General features: G+C 33.1%; 1 protein-coding gene across 1 annotated transcript; it reads right to left on the bottom strand.

The window, feature by feature from the left end:
• Positions 1-14,721: 14,721 nt before the first annotated feature.
• Positions 14,722-18,451, bottom strand: LOC108325316 (GDSL esterase/lipase At5g03610). Its single transcript, XM_017558374.2, has 4 exons — positions 18,239-18,451; positions 17,951-18,145; positions 15,531-15,802; positions 14,722-15,402 (listed from the first exon to the last, which is right to left on the bottom strand). Exons 1-4 carry the CDS (start codon positions 18,303-18,305, stop codon positions 14,884-14,886), a joined length of 1,053 nt encoding a protein of 350 aa, XP_017413863.1. The 5' UTR covers positions 18,306-18,451; the 3' UTR covers positions 14,722-14,883.
• Positions 18,452-22,814: the final 4,363 nt, after the last annotated feature.

The raw sequence follows: 22,814 nt of genomic DNA, 5'->3' as shown, positions 1-22,814 counted from the left end.
AAATGATTTCAAGCTATTTTTTACATGTTGATGATCCTTATTTATGAGTATGTAGAAAAAAATTATTATTTTTTGCTCAAAGAGGCATAATGAAAATATTATTTCTATTGGAAACCTGTGTTTGGCGATTGGTCTAAGGATGGTAGCCTGTTGCCACTCGATGAAGAACACCATAGTTCTCTACAACCTTGTTGAGCTGACGTTGTAGAAGTATGAGCCTCCATCGGTGATTAGCCTTTTTCTTTTTCTCTTTTTTCTTTTTCTCCTTTTCTTTTTCTTCCCTTTTGTTCGCTTCATTTTTATTCTTTTCATCCTCTACTACAATTTCTTCATTAAATTCTTCTTCTTCTTGATGATCTTTTTTATACTTTTTCTCTCTTCTTTTTCATCAATTTCTTTAGAGCCTATCCTAAACTCTTTGACATTTCTCGTGACTTCCACTTTGCATTTCTCTTTTGGGTTGACTTGGGTATTTATAGAGAATGGTCCTCCCTCGTTGGTTCGACAATTTTTTTGCTTATTGCCCCACTTGCACCCCAAAATCTTTATAGAAGCATCTATGTTCTTTTGATTTTTCAGTGATTGTAGCATAAAAAAATCAAAGAGTATCATACAATGGAGGGTATTGTTGAAGATTACCTTAATAGGTTTTTTATGCATTCATACAATGATGAGTATTGTTGAAATGGATTTCTACTACTTGGAGCTCATTGCTCTTGTCTTTCCCCTCGGTTGGCATTGTTTCCTCTCCACCCTTGATTGAAAGGATTAGGGAAGGGTTGTTGAAGAAATTTTAACATCCTTGATTCCCTATATAATTTATCTCTTCATGTTAGGAATCATTAAGAGCTTGGCAATGTCCATTAGGATGGTCACCTCCACAAAAGTCACATCTTATCACTTGTTTGGCGATTGAGCATTAACTTCCATGGCTTGCAACTCTTGAGGCAACTCAGCCATGTGTTGGTTTAGGAATTTCATTTATTAAGAGAGAAGTTTGTTCTGAGCAAGCAGAGCATCATGAGCATTAAACTCTATGAATCCATATTTTGTCTTGGTATTCTCCCTTGTTGGCTTCGCAAGTTGGTGGAAGCCATGTTTTCAATGATAATAATTGTTGAGATTGTTGATAGGGGGAGCACAAGTTTAGCTTAACCAACAATCTCATTGATATATGAGTTTTTGATGATGAAAACACATAATTAATAACACATGTATATTTTGTGTTACATGTTCTATGTTTACATGTCATATGCTTTTCTTAAATGTGTTAAATCTGTTAAAGCATATTTGAGAACATGTTTGAGCTATGTTTGTGTTGTTCATTGCATATCATTGTGTGAAATATGTGATTTTATATGTGTATGCATGACATATGTTTTAGGAAAAAGAAAAATCATAAGCACTATGATTGAACTTTAAATGTGTGGCAAAGCAACAGTTTTAAGTCGATTATTGGCTGAGCAGACAGAGTCTCAAGAAATTTGTAGAAATGGCAGACCCATGGTACCCTGAGCTTGTAAGGGTATTCTACTCAAATCTCAAAATAAGTGATGGAACACTCTGTTCCAGAGTCAAAGGTAGATATCAAATTGACTAATGATGTATGGACAGATATTGCTGGACTTCGGATTGGTGGAGAAAAATGCCATCTGGGCATTGAAGGCTTCAACAAATTCACGGTTTATCAAGATAGTCTAAGGAACCCTAAAGAAGTAAGGGATTATTCTCATTATAAGACTAGAGGTATGAAGAAGGATGACCGACTGACTATTTATATTATCTCTTGATACTGATGTCAAGGGGAAGTAACCATGCTCAAGCCACGACAAAAGACTCGTATTTGCTGAAGGCTATCAAGGAAAACATTCAAGTTGACTGGCCTGCTTCTATATCTGAAAACATGCTCAAAGTCACAAAATTGGAGTCAGCTATGCTACCTTACTGCGTCTTCATCTCCAAGGTACTGGTTCACTTTGGGGTAGAATGTACAAATGAATCCAGCGAGTCTTATGGAAGAACAAATATGATTGATAAATCTGCTCTACATCGCATGGGTTTACAACATAGTCCTGATGGCTGGCAATTCAAAGATGAGTATGCTGAAGATGATGAAGATGGTGCAGAATCGTATTCAATTTCGTATAGACCTCGCTCAGAATTTGAGAAATGCATTATCAAGGAAATAAGATCTTTAAAGATTATGTGCCAAGAAACCAGGCAACATGTTTTGGACAAAAAACAACATCTCAATCAAAATGAAGAAGTTGAGGCTCTGAGGTAGAATCTGGTGAGGAAGGAAGTACAACAGAAGAGAGTGTAGCTGATGAAATGGAAGAAGAAGAGGAGAGTGAGGATGACAATGCTGGTGAAGAGAGCAATAGTGACATGCTTATTAGTAACTACTTGAAGAAGAAGAATAAGAAAAGAATCTAAAAACAATTAGACGTTTATGTTTCGTGTTATCTTTGTTTTGTTTTAATCTGATTGTAATCCATGATTAAAATTTCAATGAAATCAGAGTTTATGTTTAACTCAATCTGTGTATGAAAAATTATATATGTGATTGAGTAAAACTGATAGCACTTAAATAGATTACATAATGCTTGTATGAAAATGTGTTACATTTTACTATTTCATTCATATCTTTGCATACTCACACATTATCTGTGATAATTCTTGTATTATATTGATTCTAAAATGCTCGATCTACAAAGACCATGAAAGGTTTTGCAGGAACATTCCTTTCTGGCTAGATGAAACTGGAAAGTCAACAACATACTACAACAAGAAATCGATTCTGACTGGATTAAAATCGATTGAGTATCAACAATGGTTTAAAGATTCCAAACTTGGAATATCTGATATCTTTAAATCTTCTTTTATATATTATTGAACGTTTATTATTCTTATATCTCTTTGCTCAACTGATATACATATTTTGAGATGATAAGAAATTAATTTTTTTTTTGTTGATTGAAAATGTATCAATTTTTCATCTGATATTGATGTTACATATCTACTTTGATACATTACTTGGAATATGCTTTTACATGCTCTGATATACACTCTGATTACTGCATTGTGCATTTGTGTTTTGAGATTGAAATATGCATAATGACAAGGGGAGCATTGCATGTTATTGAATTGTTTTACATATATTCATTTAGGGGGAGAATATCCTAAATCATGTAAATAATACTGTCAGGGGGAGCATCACAAATTTTTTTTATCTGATGCATCTCCATTGTGCTTGATTATCTGTGTATCATTTACAATGTGCTTACCTTTTTTGCTAATTCCCAAAGAGGGAGAATTATGATATTTCTGTAATTGGTTGATAATCTATATTTGATTTGTGCAACATGGTTGATTATTAATCATGGTTTTGCATCATCAAAAAAGGGGGAAATTGTTGAGATTGTTGATAGGGGGAATACACGTTTAGCTTAACCCACAATCTTAATGATATCTGAGTTTTTCATGATGACAACACATAATTAATAGCACATGTATATTATGTGTTACATGTTCTATGTTTACATGTCATATGCTTTTCTTAAATGTGTTAAATCTGTTAAAGCATATCTAAGAACATGTTTGAGCGATGTTTGTGTTGTTCATTGCATATCACTGTGTGAAATATATGATTTTATACGTGTATGCATGATATATGTTTTCGAAAAAAGAAAAATCATAAGCACTATGATTGAACTTTAAATGTGTGGCAAAACAACAGTTTTAAGTCGATTACATTATGGGGTGAATTGATTAAAACTCGTGTGTTTGCACAAACTCTTTTGAAGTGTGATGTGAGTTTTTTCAAAGAGAAAAGTTTTCAAAACTATGCAAAAAGATTTCACTTAATCGAATGCACGCACTATGTATTCGAATAAGTTAGTTGATGTTTTGAACACTTGGGTGTAATTGCGTGATCAGATTCTGCAATCTCATGAAGATTGATTTGAGTTCCATGTTGTGACTACAGGAAGAAGAACGTGTGTGTTCTTGACTTTGAGGGTGCCTTAAAGGGGTTAGACGGCAAAAGAGGGGATTCTTGCTGCTGGTCTTATTGTTGACTGCCTATATTATATTAGAGGGTTAGAGAGGTGTTTTATATTTTTGACGTGAGGTCTCTATAAAAACCTTGTTGTAAAAACCTTGATCTTTATAGTGCATTGGCTTCCCGTGGTTGGAAGGACACTTGATGTAGGCTTGGCCGAACCAGTATAAAAACTCAGTGTTTGAATTTTCTTATCCCTACTCTCTTTTATTCAATCGATTACTTTATGTACTCATACAATTAATTTTTCATTGCATTGAAAATCTTTTACCTTGCAATTCAAGAAAAGTATAAAGGCATCAATTTTTGTGAAAAAGATTTTAAAAGATTTTGTTTTTTACACTTCACCAATTAACCCCCCACCCCCTCTTGGTGTGAGAAATTGAGCCATTATATTTTAACAGTAATGGATTCTTTAGAAATCTTGAATAGTACCGACCCACCAAATGGTAAATCTAGTATCATCTTCATTTGTGGTTGCAACCCATTGTAATAAGTTTGCAATTGCATTTCAAGGTTGAAATCGTGGCAGGGACACTTTCTCAACAAAGCTTTAAATCTCTCACAAGCTTCACATAGTGGTTCCTCAATTCGTTGAAGAAATTTATAGCAATTGAAGCTTTGGCCTTAGTACTCTTGAATGGAGAGAAAAAAATATCCAGGAATTTGTATTTCATATCCTCACAACTAATTAAACTTTGGTTAGGCTGAGATTGAAGCCAAGCCTTAGCCTTTCTAGTTAGAGAAAATGGTAACAATGTAATGTATGTGATCGAATCCTAAACTAAAAAAAGTATAGAGAAAGTGTTTCTAAAAACTCTCCACAAAGTCTAAAATCAATTGCCTAAAATATGGATGAAACTCTAGTTTTATAAATTGTCTAGGGTTATGTTTAATAATGCCATTGTGGCTCAATAGTAGAGGTTTCCCTTCTATATGGGTTTGCTTCTATGGCTTAGCCTCATGCTCTAATGCTCACCTCTTGACATAAATTCTTTGAGAATGAGTCTTCATGGCTCAATTATAGGTTTAGTGTTTGAGGTTTTCTCTTCTAAAGGGTTTGTTCATTGTGGGTCAACCTCAATTTTGTTGTTCAGTTGTGTTAATCATAGTTCTCTCAGATTTGCATTCTTTTTTGTCAATTTCTTTGTTTTCCCAATTTTACTCTCTATTGATGCTTAAAACTATAAAACCAAATAAATTAGGGTGAGTTTATACAAAAACTGTCAAAGTGGTGCAGCGAAATGATTAACATGAACAAATAAACCAAGAGGCGGGTAAATTGGTTTCTTATCGCAAACATGTGCCTTTTATAATTTTCTCTCAAAAAACTTACTTAGAGGATAATTTAAACAAATATAAGAGAGTAAGGGAAGAGAGAAAATTGCACAGATGATTTTATATGCGTTTATATCACAAGGATCCTACATCCAGTTGTTAATCCCAAATAGAGATTAGCGTTTCAGTATCTAAAAACCAATAAATTGTTACAATCACACAGAAAAAAAACAAGTTTAAGATTTAGAAACACCTTTCTTGTTACCCCAAGAGATGATACCACTAGTGCAAAATTGGCCTTTAACGTCACCCCCAAGACGTCGGTGTCCTCTTTGTCCGATGTCTTGTTTTCTGTTAAATCAAAAATCAAACCCGCGGTTACGCGCACTTCATCGTCTTTCTTCTCGCCTGTTCTCTCCGCAGCATTGCATTTCCAGGTGTGTTTTGTCTCTTTTAAACTGTTTAAACTTACTTTTACTCCGATTAAATTAGTCTTTGATGGATTATCTTCCATTTGAACCGATTAAAATGAGTTTTCGTTGTGTTTTGGTGTAGTTTTTCTCGTGTCTTTGCGTAGAGTAATAGCACATTCTCCCTTTGCTAGTTTCCTCGTAAGAAAAGCTTGTGTCTTTTGGATGTCTTATACCATTTCAACCAAAAATCGAACCTGGGTCCTTGCCTAGTTCTCATGTCACCATATTCGTTTTCATTGCCAGTTGGAATGGAACTAGACAAGGACCCAGATTTGGTTTTCGGTTAGAATGCCATAAGAGGTCCAAAAGACGCAACATTTTCTATGACAAAACTAGCAAAGAAAGAAGTGCTACTGCGCTACCCAAAGCCACGAGCTGTAGTAGACGTCAGTTAATGCCATGTTTGACTTCTATAGAGCCCTTAGACGTCAGTTAATGCATGTCCGACGTCTATAAAGACGTCAGACCTATGGAGTCCGACGTCCCATTAACGTCACCCATAAAGACGTCGGATCGGGATCTGATGTTAAAAGCCCAAAATAACAGACGTCTAAATTCCTTTCTGCACTGGTGTACTCACTTCCCCTAAAGATGACAAGGGATGAACACCTGCTCCGAATGCTTCACGAAGGATAAACACTTTCTTTGAATCTTCACAGAGGATGACAGGCTTCACTCAACAACAATAGCAGCACTCAATAACACTCCCAATGAAAGTTTTCGCTCTTTCCAACACTAATTTCCCAAGACCAATTCACAAGAGTTATAGAAACCCTATGTCACACTTTACTTTATTGAAACACTTTCCATTGTGTGTTAGAATGAGAGTCTAAAACATCTTTATAAAGATCTCACTCAAGGACACCTCTAAAAATTCATTGTTAGCCTTTTTTCAGATGATAATCGATTATCCTATTAGGTAATTAATTATGCATTTAATGAATGCACAATGGTAAAAAACATGCTCAAAAAATCCAATGGCTAGTCGTTATAATCGATTATTGTAAGTGATAATCGATTATCAGTCTCTGGTAATCGGCTATTCAACAGGCAAAAAGAGTTTTTAGTATTTTGAAAAACCTCTCTATGATAATCGATTATCTTAAGTAGTTAATCGATTATTGTAGAGTATTTTTCAATCCAAAGAAATTTTTGAAGTATACAATACAAGGAGTCAAATAAAACCTAAGCCCTATAAAAAATTACTTATTACAAAAGCTTTAACACGAAAAAAGTCATCACAAAGGTCTTCTTGCAAAGTCAGCGTTTTAGACTTGATTTGGCCATCATCAAAACTTCTATACTTCAAGATTTTGCTAATAAAATTTATCAAAAATCAAAATAAGATAAGTGCCATAATTATCTTAAAATTAACTTAAACTAGGCAGTTATCACTCATCTAGTCATTTTTTTCAATTAGGTCGCATCTAATGGAAGTACTCGTTTAAGGTCCAAGAAAATATGGATCTTAGAAATAAGGTAGTATTGAGACTTTGGTGTTTTTGTTAGGTAATTAATGTTTTTTTTAGGTTATTTCTTTGATTTTATTTATTTATGCCTAGGGACGCAAAAGGTCTTTTGCCTTTTATTAATTAGGTGTAGAAATTAAAATAGGTGGTATAGAAAGGAGAAGCATGAAAAATAATAGATTCCATGTATTGATGCCAAGAGGAGACAAAGGTATGTTGTTTAAGGGTTTTCCATGCAAATATAGATTGTAAAGAGTGGTATGATGATCATATGTAATTTTATGGGTTTGTTTGGATTGTAATTTGCATAATGATGGGTGTTAAATGATTCAAGTGATGTAATGTATGTATTTGGGTCTGTTTATAAGGGCATGTGAGGCTTGAATGCATGTATGATGTGTTAAGGATGTTTCCTTGTGGTTTAGGAATGATGTTTGTGTATTTTGAATATTTGATAATTGTCCAAAATGAGTTTGGGTTCAACAATAATAAATTATCATAAGTGATAATTGATTATTTGTGCGTCGTTTTTTAGTTTCGTCACTAGAATAATTGATTATCTTGGATGATAATCGATTATCTCATATCTTGTATAGCTAAAGATTAGGCATTGTAGCTCTTTGGAATAATCGATTATCTTAGTATAGTTTTTTTGGAAAAGTGTGTTTTTGGGAAGAATGGAGGAAGGACAAGCTTCAAGGGCTGCAGATCGTGATGTTGAGAAGGGAATGGGAATAATTTATGTGTTGAGGGCCAGGTTTGACTTTTGATTGGTAATGGAGCAGGAATGGGTGATGAAATGCACAAAAGTGTGTGGTTGATATATGAGCATGAGACATGGGAGATGTGTCTACTTGTTGTACCTAGTAAATCCTAAGATTATCTACGTGCGACACGAGTTATCAATTATCTTTGGCGTTGGTTGTAGAAAAAAGGAGTGATAATAATTCTCTTTGGCAAATGGTTGTAGAAAAAAGAATGGTGTTCGAGTGTTGAACCTTCTTGGTATGAGGAGATTGATGTCTCGCCTAGTCCTTGTGTGAAATGGAAATAGATCCTAAGCAAAAGGTGGGACGACTCGAGCGGATAGTTAAGGGAGGCTATCGGTGGGCCTGTAGGGGAGGCTACAAGTGGTGAGGTAGGGTACTAAACTACCTAAAAAACACTAGAAGGGAGGGTTGAATAGTGTTTATGGAAAAAAAATTTCGCAACCCTTTTGATATAACACGTTATCGAGCGTTTGAAATATTCTTTTGAAAGCTTAGACGCTCGACTTGAAATATATGTGTATGTGTTGATAAGATTGTCGTGTTATTCAGAATATTTCTACTATAGTGTTTTGTAGAACTTCTTCAAAAAGAAAAGATCGTTGAGCTCAGAAGTTCTTGTATTTTGAAATATAAAGCTCAACTGCAGGATTTTCAAAAGGATCGTTTAGTTAAGAGAAGAGAAAATAACATAATAGATTTTATACTGGTTTTTTCCAACTAAGCTACGTACAGTCTCCTCCGCATAGGGTTTCACTATTACAAATGAGTATTAGCACCACTTTTGGTACTCAACTACCTTGTTGAGATTTTCTTTGAGTATTAGCACCACTCTTGGTACTCAACACCCTTACTGAGATTTCCTTTGAGTATTTGAACCACTCCTGGTACTAAACTATCGCGCCTAGATTCCTCAACTCAAATTGAGTTCAGTTGCAAGTGTTTTAATTCTTTTCAGAATTGCATTCTACGATTGCTTACAAGTAGTTCAGACTAAATCTCTCACAAAGAGGATTTGATTACAATGCAATGCATTCTAAATACTCGCAGGTGTTTCTTTCTTCTCTCTTACAATGGTAAGAAATTTGACGCCTAAAATCAACAATCTCACTTTCTCTTTTACTCTTCTCTTCTCTTTTCCTCAACTTAGATGTATTCTTTTCTTTGAGCTCTTTCTCTCATTTTCTCTTCAGGACAAATATGTCGTTGTAAGCTTTTGTTGTGCTTTTGAGCTATCCTTTTGATTTTCTTCTTGAGAGATATTTTATTTATAGACTTCATGAATATATATCCGTTAGACTGAATTTATAATTGGTAGTCTCGATACTTATAATTTCTCTTTCTTGTTTTCACAACAGTTGTTGTGTAAGACAACTTTATCATAGCAGACATGTTTTTTCAGTCCTTTACTTGAAGTAGGTTGTACGATCTTCTTAGACTTTTCTTCAAGAGAGGAACATTTTGTGATTATCTTCTTTGTCTTTAATGTCCTCTTTTTGATATTTGATCTATGGCACTATGGATGCGTGTAAAATAACTTATTTTCAAAATTATGAGTAAATTATGCATGCAACAAATATGACTTTTCTTATCACTTTTGTTGTTTTTGAACGTTGAGCTTTTAATGCTTGCTTAGAACAACAAAGTGCTTTTGATTTTCTATCGCGAGGTAGCATTTTTCGATTAAGCTCTTTTTCACAACGGATACCTAACATGATATGTACTTCATCGTAAGATGATGTATTTGTGTAAGCTCATGGTATCGTTTTGATCAAGTAAACGCTTCTTTAGATTTTGTCTTTGGTTAGATAACATTTAGCATTTTTAAGCTTTTCTTATATTTTAACAATTTAGTGTTTTAAAGGTTTTGTCAGAGACATTGTCTCGACCCATTTTCTTTTTTAGAGACATTGAATACATACTCAAGGTATTATAAGCATTAAGCATTTAGCTCAATCTCTCTTGACGGTTTTAGATAAGACATTGTCTTGTCATGTGTCGGGGATTTTAACCTAGATGTTTTTTTATTCTTAAGACCTAAGTGTTTTCCTAGATGTTTTTCCTATGTTTGGGCTTCAATTTCTAGGTTGTGTGTGTTTTGGGATTTTGGGTCTAGGTCTTGTGTTTTCATCCTAGGTTATTATTCTCTGATGTTAACCTGTTTTAATGTTATTATTTGATTAAACTACAAAACATGAGATCGTTTGTTCACATAGACGATTTTGTCTTTAACAGGTACAAGAGTGTGACTAAAGTCTTTTCATGATGGAGTACATGGAAATATGGATGCTTATGGTGATGTTCATGATGAGGATATTCATGATGATGGTAGGTTATGATGATCATTATGGTGTTAAGGATCATCCTGGTTATGCTATGTTGATAGTGATGTTACTATAATATTGATAGTAAGCTAGTTCGCATAGGTTCTAATGAATGGATAGACTAATGCCTTGTTCTTTTGGGTGTATTTGGGGGAGATGATTTGAATGGATTTGAGTGGATTTGAGGGTAATTTTTTAGTTGTTTTTTTGAGTGGATTTGTGGGTAATTGAGAGTGGATTTGGAAGTAAAGTTTGTGAGAATTAGTGTAGGATTTGATTGATGTGATAGATTTAAAAAATTAGTTTAATTGGTAGAAATTAAAGATTACTAAAATGCCCCTAGTTATTAAAGTAATTTAAAATGTTATTTATTAATGTTATATTTAATTGTAAAAATGTTTATAAAGAGACAAAAATTATAAAAATTATAATGTAGTAAAATGAATTTATTTTTAAATGTAGTATTTGTTTGTAATATAATTTACTACCAAGTAGTATCAATTTATTTGTTACGGAAGTGAGAATGATTAATTTTAAACAAACAAATAATTAAAGGAAGTTATAATATTACATGACCTAAAAAAAATGGCAACATTTAAACATACAAATATATTTGTAATAGTTCATGATGACGTTGCTTCAGTAAGATATCGTTGCAATGCATTTATAAAATATTAGAAGTTCTGTTTATAATTCATAAGTATTTTGTCAATTCAATGATCTCAAATAAATATAATATAGCAAATTTTTAAAAAAATAATATCACTATAAATTAAATGTATATCTAATTTAAAAACAAAATATTATAGTAGTTTAGGAAAAAAATTATATATATTAATGACGTGGGCCAATGAGAATAGGACAGAGGTGTGTGAGTTTGATCCAACAGCTAAGAATAAAGCCTGTGATGTCTCTTGGGATTCAAAAGCGCCGAAAGAGAGAAACCTAACAATACCATAGCGTCCCCTAACTCATCGTGCGAGGTCCCTCGACCTCCGCACAACCCCAACTCCAAGGGGCTGTGCATGTTTTCCACATCCATGTCGGAACTGGAACTGGAACCAGACACTCACGTGTCGCCGCCACCCTTCCTGCTCCACTGCCCACTGCTCCTACAGTCCGCATCGCTACTCTTCAAGCAGCAATCGTGGTCGCCGGATTCCTATCACGATGAGGCTTGGCTCCGCCACAAGGGAAACTGGAAGAACCGCCGCAGCAAGAGCGTCACCGACAGCCACGTTGCTTCCATGGCGGATGAAGACGTTCGATAGCCACGCCTCCAACATCATAACAGCATCAGCTCATGGACGGCCGGTTACACGCTTCTGCACCTTCATCTTTGCCGACGGAGCCACTATTCCAGCTATGGGGAACTGCTTACTGGATTCGCAAGACAGCGCTGCCATCTACACAACCAGATACGAAGCCGCACACCACCCTCACATCTGGATACGTCAAACAACGTAACCGAATACACCAACAAACCAAAACCTTCCTAAGCCTGGATCCGGATACACTTCACCCTGGATCCGAATACATCAACATGTCTTCTGCGCTTTCATCTTCTTCATCAGCTTGCGTCATCATCATCAATCGCCTTCTTCCTCCTCCTTTGTCTTGTTCATCCGTTGTCGTGGTCTCCATGAACCGCCTTCTTCCTCCTCCAAACACCCTTGTCTTCGTCTTCACCACTTCCAGAGGTCTTCAACCTGCAACAACCACATAAACGTGTGCCAGAAACATGACCTCACCTCAAGTTCTCCATAGCTGCTCACTCTCAGATCTCTTCAGAACACACACAACTCTCACTCGCGCAAAGCTCTGCTAAGTAAACACACCCTCACAGTTAATACACACACCAAACTTATCTACCAACACCCTTGTATATTATGCATGCTTTTTTCAATGCTCGTGGAATTATACAAATAGCACAGGGACGTGTATGACTTTTCATCCTAAATCATCGCAAATCTTTACAAAATTGCAAGAGCCTGAAAAAGCAACAATCCTCGCAAATCACTCCTTTTACCTGCTTTTCCGTCGTCGCAAATCACACCAACCGAACACCATTTATCACGCAAATCCATCCTTGCAAATTCTCGTCTACAATAAATCACCCCAACCGAACGCAGCGTAAGGGTCTATGTGTGTGATATTAGTGATGACATCGAGGATCGAGGATTGAGGATTGAAGATTAAGGATCAAGGATTGAGGATCGATGATCGAGTAGTCTAAGATGATTGAATTGTTTATGTTTACAGGATTAAGAATCTTATTGTTAATACTTCTATGTGTGGAGTGGTTGATTATGGTTGATATAATCAATGTGTATATATCTTGTTTTTATGATATTTTTAATGGTAGCTTACCCCATATATACTTGTTTGCGTTTGTGTGTTTTGTGAATGAAATTATTGGCGATGATCTTATAATATAATATACATGAACAAATTATATTGCAGATGTTCTAGAGGCATGATATATCTGTGACATGACAGGGAAAGATTTAGGTTTTCTTTAAAAGTTCTTTTGGTATATACTTTTGAAACAATGTAATTGGAAGTTATTTGTATTACTTAGTTATTCAAATTCCTTTTGAATAATGTAAATTGAGTCTTTCTTTTAGAATTTTGCGAATTTGATTTTTTTTCGCAAGTTTAAATATTAATGTTTTTGAAAAATACATATCCACGTTATGAAAAAAATTTAAAATTATCGATTTTTTTAATAACCCGTGACACCCTAATTTTTAGGGTGTTACAAATCGTATAATAGGTGTTTCGGTGTTAACCTTTATGAGTTGACTTTAACTCATTTGATAGCTTTATCTTATCTAGCACAAATAGTCATCCAATGCCTTTGTGCGCTAATGTTGAATTGTCTAACATCTCATGTTCACTTGTTTCACAAATGCTTACATAATGTTTTTGTATGTTAGTATTGACTAATCTAACATTTTGTCTGTTAGATACACTTCTGGTATTTGTGTGTCTTTTGCATTAACCTGTTTAATATCTTATGTTGACTCATTTGGGTGTTTCTTATTCTTCTAATACTTCTTTCTTCACTTGCTTGCTTACTTAGCTTTGTATCAGTATGATGATTTGTGTTATTATGTTAACTCTTTTGATAAGTCATTTCTCAATTGAGTCTAAATGAGTTTGCATGGTAATACATATGACGAGACTTTTTTTTATCTTTGCACATCTACTTTATACTTGTCTAACCTTCACTTTCTTGTGTTTGCTTCATACTTCAGGCTTCATATTTCTCTATGTCACTTGTCCTTTTACTGTATTTTTACTTTCACTCATTAAGCAAACATTAGATCAATAAATATGTATATTTACAGTAAAGAACATGGTTGCCTAATGCTCATTTATGAGATTTTAACACATTATTTGACTTAGTTATACCTTTCTATGTCTAGTGCTTATTTGAATATTAATCTTAATCATTCTTAGTTATATGGATTATGTGTGTACTAACTTATCTCTATTTATTTCATTATACGTTTTGTTTTCATCAAACCCTATTCATCCTCATATTTGTCTAATGGGGTTTCAAGCATCTAATGCTAAGAAATATCAACCGAGATACTTGACTCATGACTAGGTGAAAGAACCTATCATGGTGTATGCATTCTCGATTGTCGACCAGATCAAAAGTCATTTCAGATGACAGTTGGAATCCAAGACAAAGGCAAATAATTAAGAAAGCAAATCATCATAAGCTCATTAACACTAAATTGTGATTTAGATGTGTTTGGGGAGAGATTAATGCATCAACAATACCATGACCAACATCTAGCCTTGTAAATACAGGTAGTGGTATTGACCAAATGTGAATGGTATACGTTCTATGAAAACTTGTCCAAAATTGCTTCACACAAACGTTGATTTGAGTATCAAATAACCTCTTGCAAGTATCCACCTCTCAGTAACGAAACTAAAGAGCTAAAAAGAGCGCAAAGGATAGAAGAGTAAAAATGATTTATTGAGTGTACCTCAATCATCGAAGATTTTTTAAATTAATATAAAATCAAGTTAATAAAGATTAAATGAAATTTTTTTTGTGAAGTTGGTTTACTTTCCTCAATTATTTCTTTTTGCATAAAATCTCTTTAATATTAAACTTTAAAATCCAAAATATTTATCAATATATTTACTAGTGTTACCTTAATTCGCCTTCTAAATATATAAGATATTCTATCGCAATACTTTATCATCAAAATTTGGTTGTATTATAAATTTAGTTTTTCGCTATTTAAATTACTTGAACACGTGATTGAAAATCCGTACAAATTATTAATCTAAACAACATATTATCAACTTACAGAATTATTTGTCACAAAAAAGAGCAGTCTATTTAAGCATTTCACCCATATAAAATTTTGAATAAAATAAAAACAAAACACAATTTGTGGATAAATTGAGAAATGAAATGAGGGTGCACCGTTATCACACAACAAACAAGAGCCCTAGCAATAGCTGCATGTGCAAAGCTCTTCAGTATCGGATTTGTTGAAGAGCCTTTGAGGTTTGCAACTCGTTATACACGGCAAGCCAACCAGCTTGAGAGGGATGCAAAAGGTCCCAAAAGAAAGCTGATTTGGGATGATCACAGACCTTATATTTCTTAACATTGTTTTCATCCACACTTCCACATGAATATTGGCTGCTTATACCAACGCAACAAGGCTTGAATGCGTCCTTGATGTTATTGTTAGATGGGTTGTTCAGCACCGACAAGAAACTGTCGTAAAGATCAAGAACGATGAATGTTGTTTGATTCTTGGTTTGTTGATTCAACTTGGTCACAGCTTGGTTCAATAAGTTGTTGTGGAGCAGTACGAGGTCATTGAAGGTACTGTTACATTTTTGGAATGATAATGAGGCTGTGTTTCCAGGAAGACATCCAAGTGGCTGTAGACCATCCACAACAATTTTCTTCACTCCCAGACTTTGGATGCGAAGCAAGTTGATTGCAGTTTGATTAACCACCGAGGCGATGAAAGAGGGAAAACCCTACATGCATTCAATGAAACAGTGAATCTTAATAACTAGAAGATTTTAGCACATTAGTTGTCGTGGAAGACGAATACGATGTTAACATTCTTGTAAGGTTCTAATGAATACATTGGACTTAGCTTTACCTGAATAGAGCCATTTCTTGCCAAGTAGAAATTGTAATCATTTCCTGCGACAGAGACAAGTGCCACAGAATTGCTGAGGTCTGAAGCTGTGTACACATTTTCTTTGATCAACTGCTTGAAGAAATCTATTTGGATTGTCATGTTTGGGTTTTTGGAGGATGTGTCAAACACGCCAGTACCACCATATGCAAAGTTCATCCCGTATTTCAAATTTTGTGGAATGAATTTCCTAAATTTGTAGGGAAGAGGCGATTTGAGTCCCAAAAACTTAGCTGCACCAGAACATACAGTTTCATATAGTTAATGAAATATTCACTAATTTTTTCTAAGTTATATACCAAAGAGATAAGGTGTGAGATCAATTGATTGATGTCATATAATCCCATCAATAACAAACTATAAAACAATCTGGCATGATTCTGGGTACAAAGAAATAAAAAATAGTAGCAATAGAAACTGATAAAATATATAGTGTTGTTTTCATTTGTCTTTATACTTTTATTCGGTTCTTATCATTAAAAATTTTCAAATAAATAAATGAATAATGATTCTCTTGCTTTTACGGACAGGGCCCGTCCAGCTAGAACTAAATTATTGATATGCAAAAGCCAAGCGTAATTATTTTATGCGATAAGACTCGTTCTAAAATGAGAAATAGTAGCTATTATTTTTTTCAATAAATAATAGCTGTACATGTTACGGATAATTTATAATGGATAAAGAAAATAAGGAAATATGATATCATCTGATTTATGTCAGAATCTCAATGATTCCAAAATCTACAAAATAGCGCAGAACAATAGATTATGTTCAATTACCATGAGAAAGTAAAACCATTGGTTGAGATTTTTTATCAGAGCAGGAATAAAATGAAATTGTTGATGTACTTTTTCTGAGTAAATGTAATGAGTATGAAGTTAGGTAAAGAAGAATTTTTTGTTACACACCAAAGGAACAAGAAAGTGGAAATATATATATATATATATATATAGAGAGAGAGAGAGAGCGAGAGAGAGAGAGAGAGAGGAAAATATATATATTCGTACGTATAAGAAGTTATCATGTTATTTATTAACATACGTATGATGAAAAACACATAAAAAGTTAAATATCAACCATATTTGTCAAAAAGAATGGAAGAAGGGATTATGTATTTATTTATTGTCAAATGGGTAATATAGACGACTTAAAACTATTAGTATATGTGTATCTCCACAAAAGGAACAAAATGGACCGCCATTCAAAGATCACGTGCCCTCTATATTTTTGTGCAAATTCATTGTTTATCCATTATAATTTATATTTCTTATAATTTTCATTTGGTGTTTCACTTGGATTTTTTTAAATGTTAATCCTTCTTTCTATTTCATTTTTAACTCTTATCTACGGTTTACCATATTTTAATATCTAGTCATTTACAATTTAACTCTGTTTTAACTAAGTTTGTAGCAGATTCTTTTAAAATTAGTAAATTAAGCTTTTACAAAACCTGTTTCAATTTAATATAATGCATAATTTTTTGTTTTTAATATATTTTTGTGAAAACATTTTTCCACAAAAACAAATTTTACAAAGATAGTTTAATTAATGTATCTAAATTGAAAATCTTGATTTGAAAAATAAAAAGTATTCAGATTATTTTTATTTATCAACTTATTATTTCTGACCTAAACCGACAGACAATAAAACAATGTTTTATTTTTAATTTGTGGAAAACAAATGTGATGGAATAGAGTAGGTGTTGGAAGGTGAAACATGATTTGTAATAATGAACATTCTCTTAGAAAGAAGACAGCAGCAACAACGATGCAACTTTTGTGGTGTTTAAACCATTCAATAATGCACCATGCTCTGAGCAGAGTCAAATATATATCAAAAATCTTATAGACAATAACACAAGAAAGATAAAGAGGCAAGCCAACGAAAAAAACGCACCCCACCCTTTCAACCAAAATATAATCAATTCTCATTTTTCTTAAATTCATTTTTTATTATACTACTATTTTTCACGTCACCAATATTATATTCTTAATTTCTATCTTTTCTTCATCCTGTATCTCTCGGGAAGCAATTTTAGATTAATTTCTCAAAACTGATGAATTGTTTAACTGAATTCTTAATGGACTAGGTTTATTTTTTATCCGTATTAAAATTTACAATTTTTTAAATTCAATCTAACTAAAACCCATAAACTAAATTAATTCGAAAATTTTAACCTATATTTTTCGACTCCAATTTTAGACTGTGGACAAGAAATTTGCTAATTTATTCCACAAAAGAATTTATCAAAGCATCTGAATTGGAAAGATGCAGCTTTTTTGGTTAAAGAGAAGAAAAGTAAATAAAATGAAAGAAAAAAAAACGTGCACTTTTCAGTGTTAAGTGACAGCATGAAGAGAGAGAAAGAGAGGAAGACTTACCAATGTAGTCTGTTAGAACTCTACCGTCCGAGAATCTTCCGGCAGGTTTTCCGGGGAAAGTTATGCCGTAAGGGTTTTTCCACGACCCAGGTTGATCTATTCTCGTGTTTCCAGTATCCACATAGGAGTCGCCAAAAACAAACAATTTTTGGTAACTGGTCGCATGATGTTGCAACCTAGCCTCAACTCTCAAACCTATTACATGATTTTGAATAAAAACATTAATTAAGTGGTGAAGAACAACTATTGAATGAAGTGGCGCAATGATGCATGCATATATATATATACCTGAGAGAAGTAGAAGTGCTAGAGAAAGACATAAGAGGGAAAGCTGTTGGTTGTGTGAGTTCATCATAGAATGAGGTATTTCAATTTTGTTGTGAAGTTAAAAGGAGTGTTTGATGGTGATGATGAAATCGAATGGCTTTTTATAGTGAAAGGAGAAAGAAGTGGGCAACGCGTGGCATTTGGGAATTTTGAAACTGATAGAGAATTCAATGAAGCTTTTTGAGGTTTGATTTGTCGTTGGGTGCTGAAAAACACGCAAAGAGTTGACAAGACTACAATCTCAAGCTGCTCTATTTTAAATATTCTTCATTGTAATCACATGTTTAAAAACACAGGTTTAATTTTATTTTTTTATCATTTTTTTGCACAGAAAAGTTAATAAATATTTTATTTTTAATTAGATTATAAATTTTAACAGCTTATTGCAATTATATATTTTCCACGAGGAATCATAATAATGTAAATAATAATGGATCAAATTCAAATTGATTGCCGACCAGGTAATTCCCAAGGCAGCTCTGCTACGCGTGTGCAATTTCTTGAAACGGTCTACGTATTAAAATATGTGCGAGTGGCAAGGAGGCATTTTTATGTCCAAATTGTGTTTCAACTAGTTATATGACATTTCAAAATTTGATTGGGTTAAATGTGTTTCTTAATTATAAACTTTGATTTTTACTTTAATGTTTTAAAATTTTATAGGATTCTAAATAATATTTTCCATAATTGACATATGATTTTGATCAATTATTTGTGTCTAATAAAAAGTCAATTTATGTATAAGGTTAAATAATGAGGATATAATCTATTATGTTTGGCGCAAAAGTTTTTGCTTAAGCACGTGTATATGAGACGATGTCTACTAATGCATAAACTTTTTTGTTAGTCAATTCAACTACGTTCATACAGTTGACAGCGATGTTAAGATTTATAAATTTAAAGACGATCAATGGATAGATCGATAAAAGTTTCACGAAATTGTTATTGTTGTTGACCAAAATGTTGTCAAATGGAAATACACTACTAACTTGTAATTATGATACGAAGAAAGTTCTTTGTCCGATGAATATGGAGTATAAAAGGATACATGCATGTTTGAATGATTGCATATTATATAGTAAAGAGTTTGAAGGTCTGAAAAAATGTCTGAAATGTGGGTTATCACGATACAAGCCAAAAAACAATAGTGAAGAAAATTATTAAATAGAAAAGAATTGTTCCACTTTGAAAGTTGTTTGGTATCTTCCAATCATAGTCAGATTTAAGCGTTTGTTTGCGAATCCAAATGAGGCTAAAAACCTTATATAATATGCGAGTGAGACAACAACTGACAGACTAATTCATCATCCAGCCAATTCAATGCAATGAAAAAATATTGAACTTGAATTAATTCAGTCAAGAATATAGAAAATTTTTGCTTGGTTTAACTATTGATGGTATTAATTCATTTGATAATTTAAGTATCAACCACAGTTGTTGTCCCGTTATGTTGATAGAGGGAGCTAAACCTACGCTTTATAGATTATGTTTTTTATGATGAACAAAAGAATGGTTTTATAGTTTTTTACACAGCAAATAACATAACAATTGTTATATATGTATCTGCTTGTGTTTGATATGTTAATTCATTTTGTATCAAATGAATCATGTAATAAATATATTAATAATCTCATTTCTGGATGAAATAATCAATTTAACATAGTATATAATATGTTAGATCTCATGAGATCTCATTGTATGCTTAATAGGGATAAACTACTCTATAGTAATCGATTACATAAATTGTCTAATTGATTAAAACAGAAAACAATGTCATAATATGTTTCATAAGTGTGTTAATTTATTTAAAATGGAAATTAGATTGAAAATTTGATAACGTGTAGGATTAATCAATTAGATAAGTTTTCTAATCGATTATATCTTTTTACTTTCTTAAAATACATTTCATTTAATAGCTTGATATGTTATCATTACACAGGTTTAATTTTACTTTTTTTATCATTTTTTTCACAGAAAAGTTAATAAATATTTTATTTTTCATTAGATTATAAAGTTTAACAGCTTATTGCAATTATATATTTTCCACGAGGAATCATAGTAATGTAAATCTTAATGGGTCAAAATCAAATTGATTGCAGACCAGGTAATTCCCAATGCTACGCGTGCGCAATTTCTTGAAACGGTCTATGTATTAAAATGTGTGCGACAGTGGCAAGGAGACATTTTTATGTCCAATCTGTGTTTCAACTAGTTATATGATATTTCAAAATTTGATTGGGTTAATTGTGTTTCTTAATTATAAACTTTGACTTTGACTTTTGTAATTTTATAATTTTCTAAGATTCTAAATCATTTTTTCCATAATTGTGATATATGACTTTGATCAATTATTTATTTATTTGTATATATGTCTAATAAATATAAAAAGGTTTAAAAGAATAATTCTAATATATTATTTGAAAGATTATTGTACCATATATATATAAAAGGGACATTTCTTTATCTATTAAAGAAATGTCATTTGCACAAAATTATAATGAATAGAGTTTCATTAAACACTCTCCTTGACACTCTTTTGGTGAGAACATTAGTCAACTGCAATTCTGATCTTACAAAGGAAAAGGAAATTCTTTAAGCTTCAATTTTCTCTTTCATGAAATGTTTATCAATCTACACATGTTTTGATGCTGCATAAGATTGGGAGCAATTGTTATAGCCAACATATTGTCACATTACAAACTCATAGTTTCATTTGGTTTAAAGCCCAAATATTATAGCACATTGTTAATCCATAAAAGTTATCATACACCTAGTCTCATGCTTCTATTTTTTCTTCAACACTAGATCTTGCTACTACAGGCTATTTTTTACTCCTCCAAGTTATAAGATTCTCTCCTACAAAAGTAAAATTAAAGTATCCAAAGTTAGATCTTCTATCATCTTTTGAACCTGCCCAATCTGCATAAGTATATCATTCTACTTTTAAGTTTCCATGATTTGGGAACACAATTTCTTTTCTAGGAGTGAACTTCAAATATCTCAAAATTCTCTCAATAGCATCTATATGAAACTTTCGTGGTCATACAAAAATTGACTAACAACATTTCCAACATAGGTAATATCTGGATGTGTATGAGACAAATAAATTAATTTTTCTACCAGTTAGTATCTCCCTCTGTTTATGCTTGCTGAATTTGAGCATTGAAAGAGTTTATAATTTTGTTCAATTCGTGTATCAATTGGTTTACTCATAAGCAGCCTAGTTTCCGATAGTAAGTCAATAGTATTTTTTTTTTTGCATAGAAAAATACCATGTTTTGATCTAGCTACTTCAATACCCAAAAAATATTTGAGGTTTCCAAGTTGTTTCATCTCAAATTCAGATGTAAGGTATTGTTGTAAATAAGAAATCTCATATTGATCATTTCTTGTAACAATCAAAATCAAATTGATTGCAGACCAGGTAATTCCCAAGGCAATTGTGCTACGTGTGTGCAATTTCTTGAAACAGTCTGTGTATTAAAATGTGTGTGACAGTGGCAAGGAGGCATTTTTATACGATTTCATTAAATCATATTTATCAAATAGATTCAACGATTGCAAGTGACTAATTATTTATGTTTCATGGTTGTTATAATCGTTTATTTTATATCATATATTTTTTGTTATTTGTTGGGTCTCTCGAGGAGGAGGTTCACCGGGGAGACACAACACCAAATGAGATATGAGCCCAACCATATAAGAGATTGACACCACTCTCTATCCAAAACCTTAAGGCAATGAGTTAATGGGTCTTTCATCTTTATATAGTGCTTTACTTTCTCATTTCTATCCAATGTGAGACTTAGACTCACACTTGGATGCCCAACAATCTCCCCCTCAAGGATGAGTCCCTTCCACATAGGTACATTTCCTCTCTGGCAGAAGCATTCCCAACCAACCACAACCATAAGTAGCCCTTTCCAACATTCGTTCATCTTAACGGTATTTGCTTACCTGAATACCCTTTGTAGGAAGACTTTCGGTATAGGGATCATTACACTCGTTTTAGCCGGTCACCAAGACAAACCATCGATTCTGATACCACTATTGGGTCTATCGAGGAGAAGGTTTACCGAGGAGATACAAACACCAATGACATCTAATCCCAACTACATAAGGGATTGACACCACTCTCTGCCCAAAACCTTAAGGCAATGAGTTAATAGGTCAAATTATTTTCACGGATTTCCAATGTGGGACTTAGACTCACACTTGGATTTCCAACATTATTTTCACGGAAAAATGTAGGATTTGAATATTTTTAAGATAGATCAAATTACCTTTTTGTTCGATGTAGAAAAGTGAAGATTGGAGAAGAATGAAGAATTACCTTTCGTGGATTTATTGCTTAGCTCAAAGGTAGTTTGTCCGGCCAAAAGACAATTCTCTCGCCTAGCGACTCACATCGTCGCTCAGCGAGAAGATCATATACTCACCCAATGAGTAGTATATTTTCCCACCGAGAGAAGATAGTTAGCTTTGATACAAAAGCAACCTCTCACTTGACCTAACAAGAAAATGTTTTCTGTTAATG

Source organism: Vigna angularis, chromosome 3 (genome assembly GCF_016808095.1).
Source record: "Vigna angularis cultivar LongXiaoDou No.4 chromosome 3, ASM1680809v1, whole genome shotgun sequence".
Taxonomy (NCBI): domain Eukaryota; kingdom Viridiplantae; phylum Streptophyta; class Magnoliopsida; order Fabales; family Fabaceae; genus Vigna; species Vigna angularis.
This window is presented reverse-complemented; position numbering and strand designations above follow the sequence as displayed.

Coding starts and splice junctions, on each gene's coding strand:
- LOC108325316 (XM_017558374.2), bottom strand. CDS start 18,305: ATGATGAACTCACACAACCAACAGCTTTCCCTCTTATGTCTTTCTCTA. Junction 15,803..17,950: donor AGTTCTAACAGACTACATTG/GTAAGTCTTCCT, acceptor GTTCTGGTGCAG/CTAAGTTTTTGGGACTCAAA. Junction 15,403..15,530: donor CAAGAAATGGCTCTATTCAG/GTAAAGCTAAGT, acceptor GAATGCATGTAG/GGTTTTCCCTCTTTCATCGC.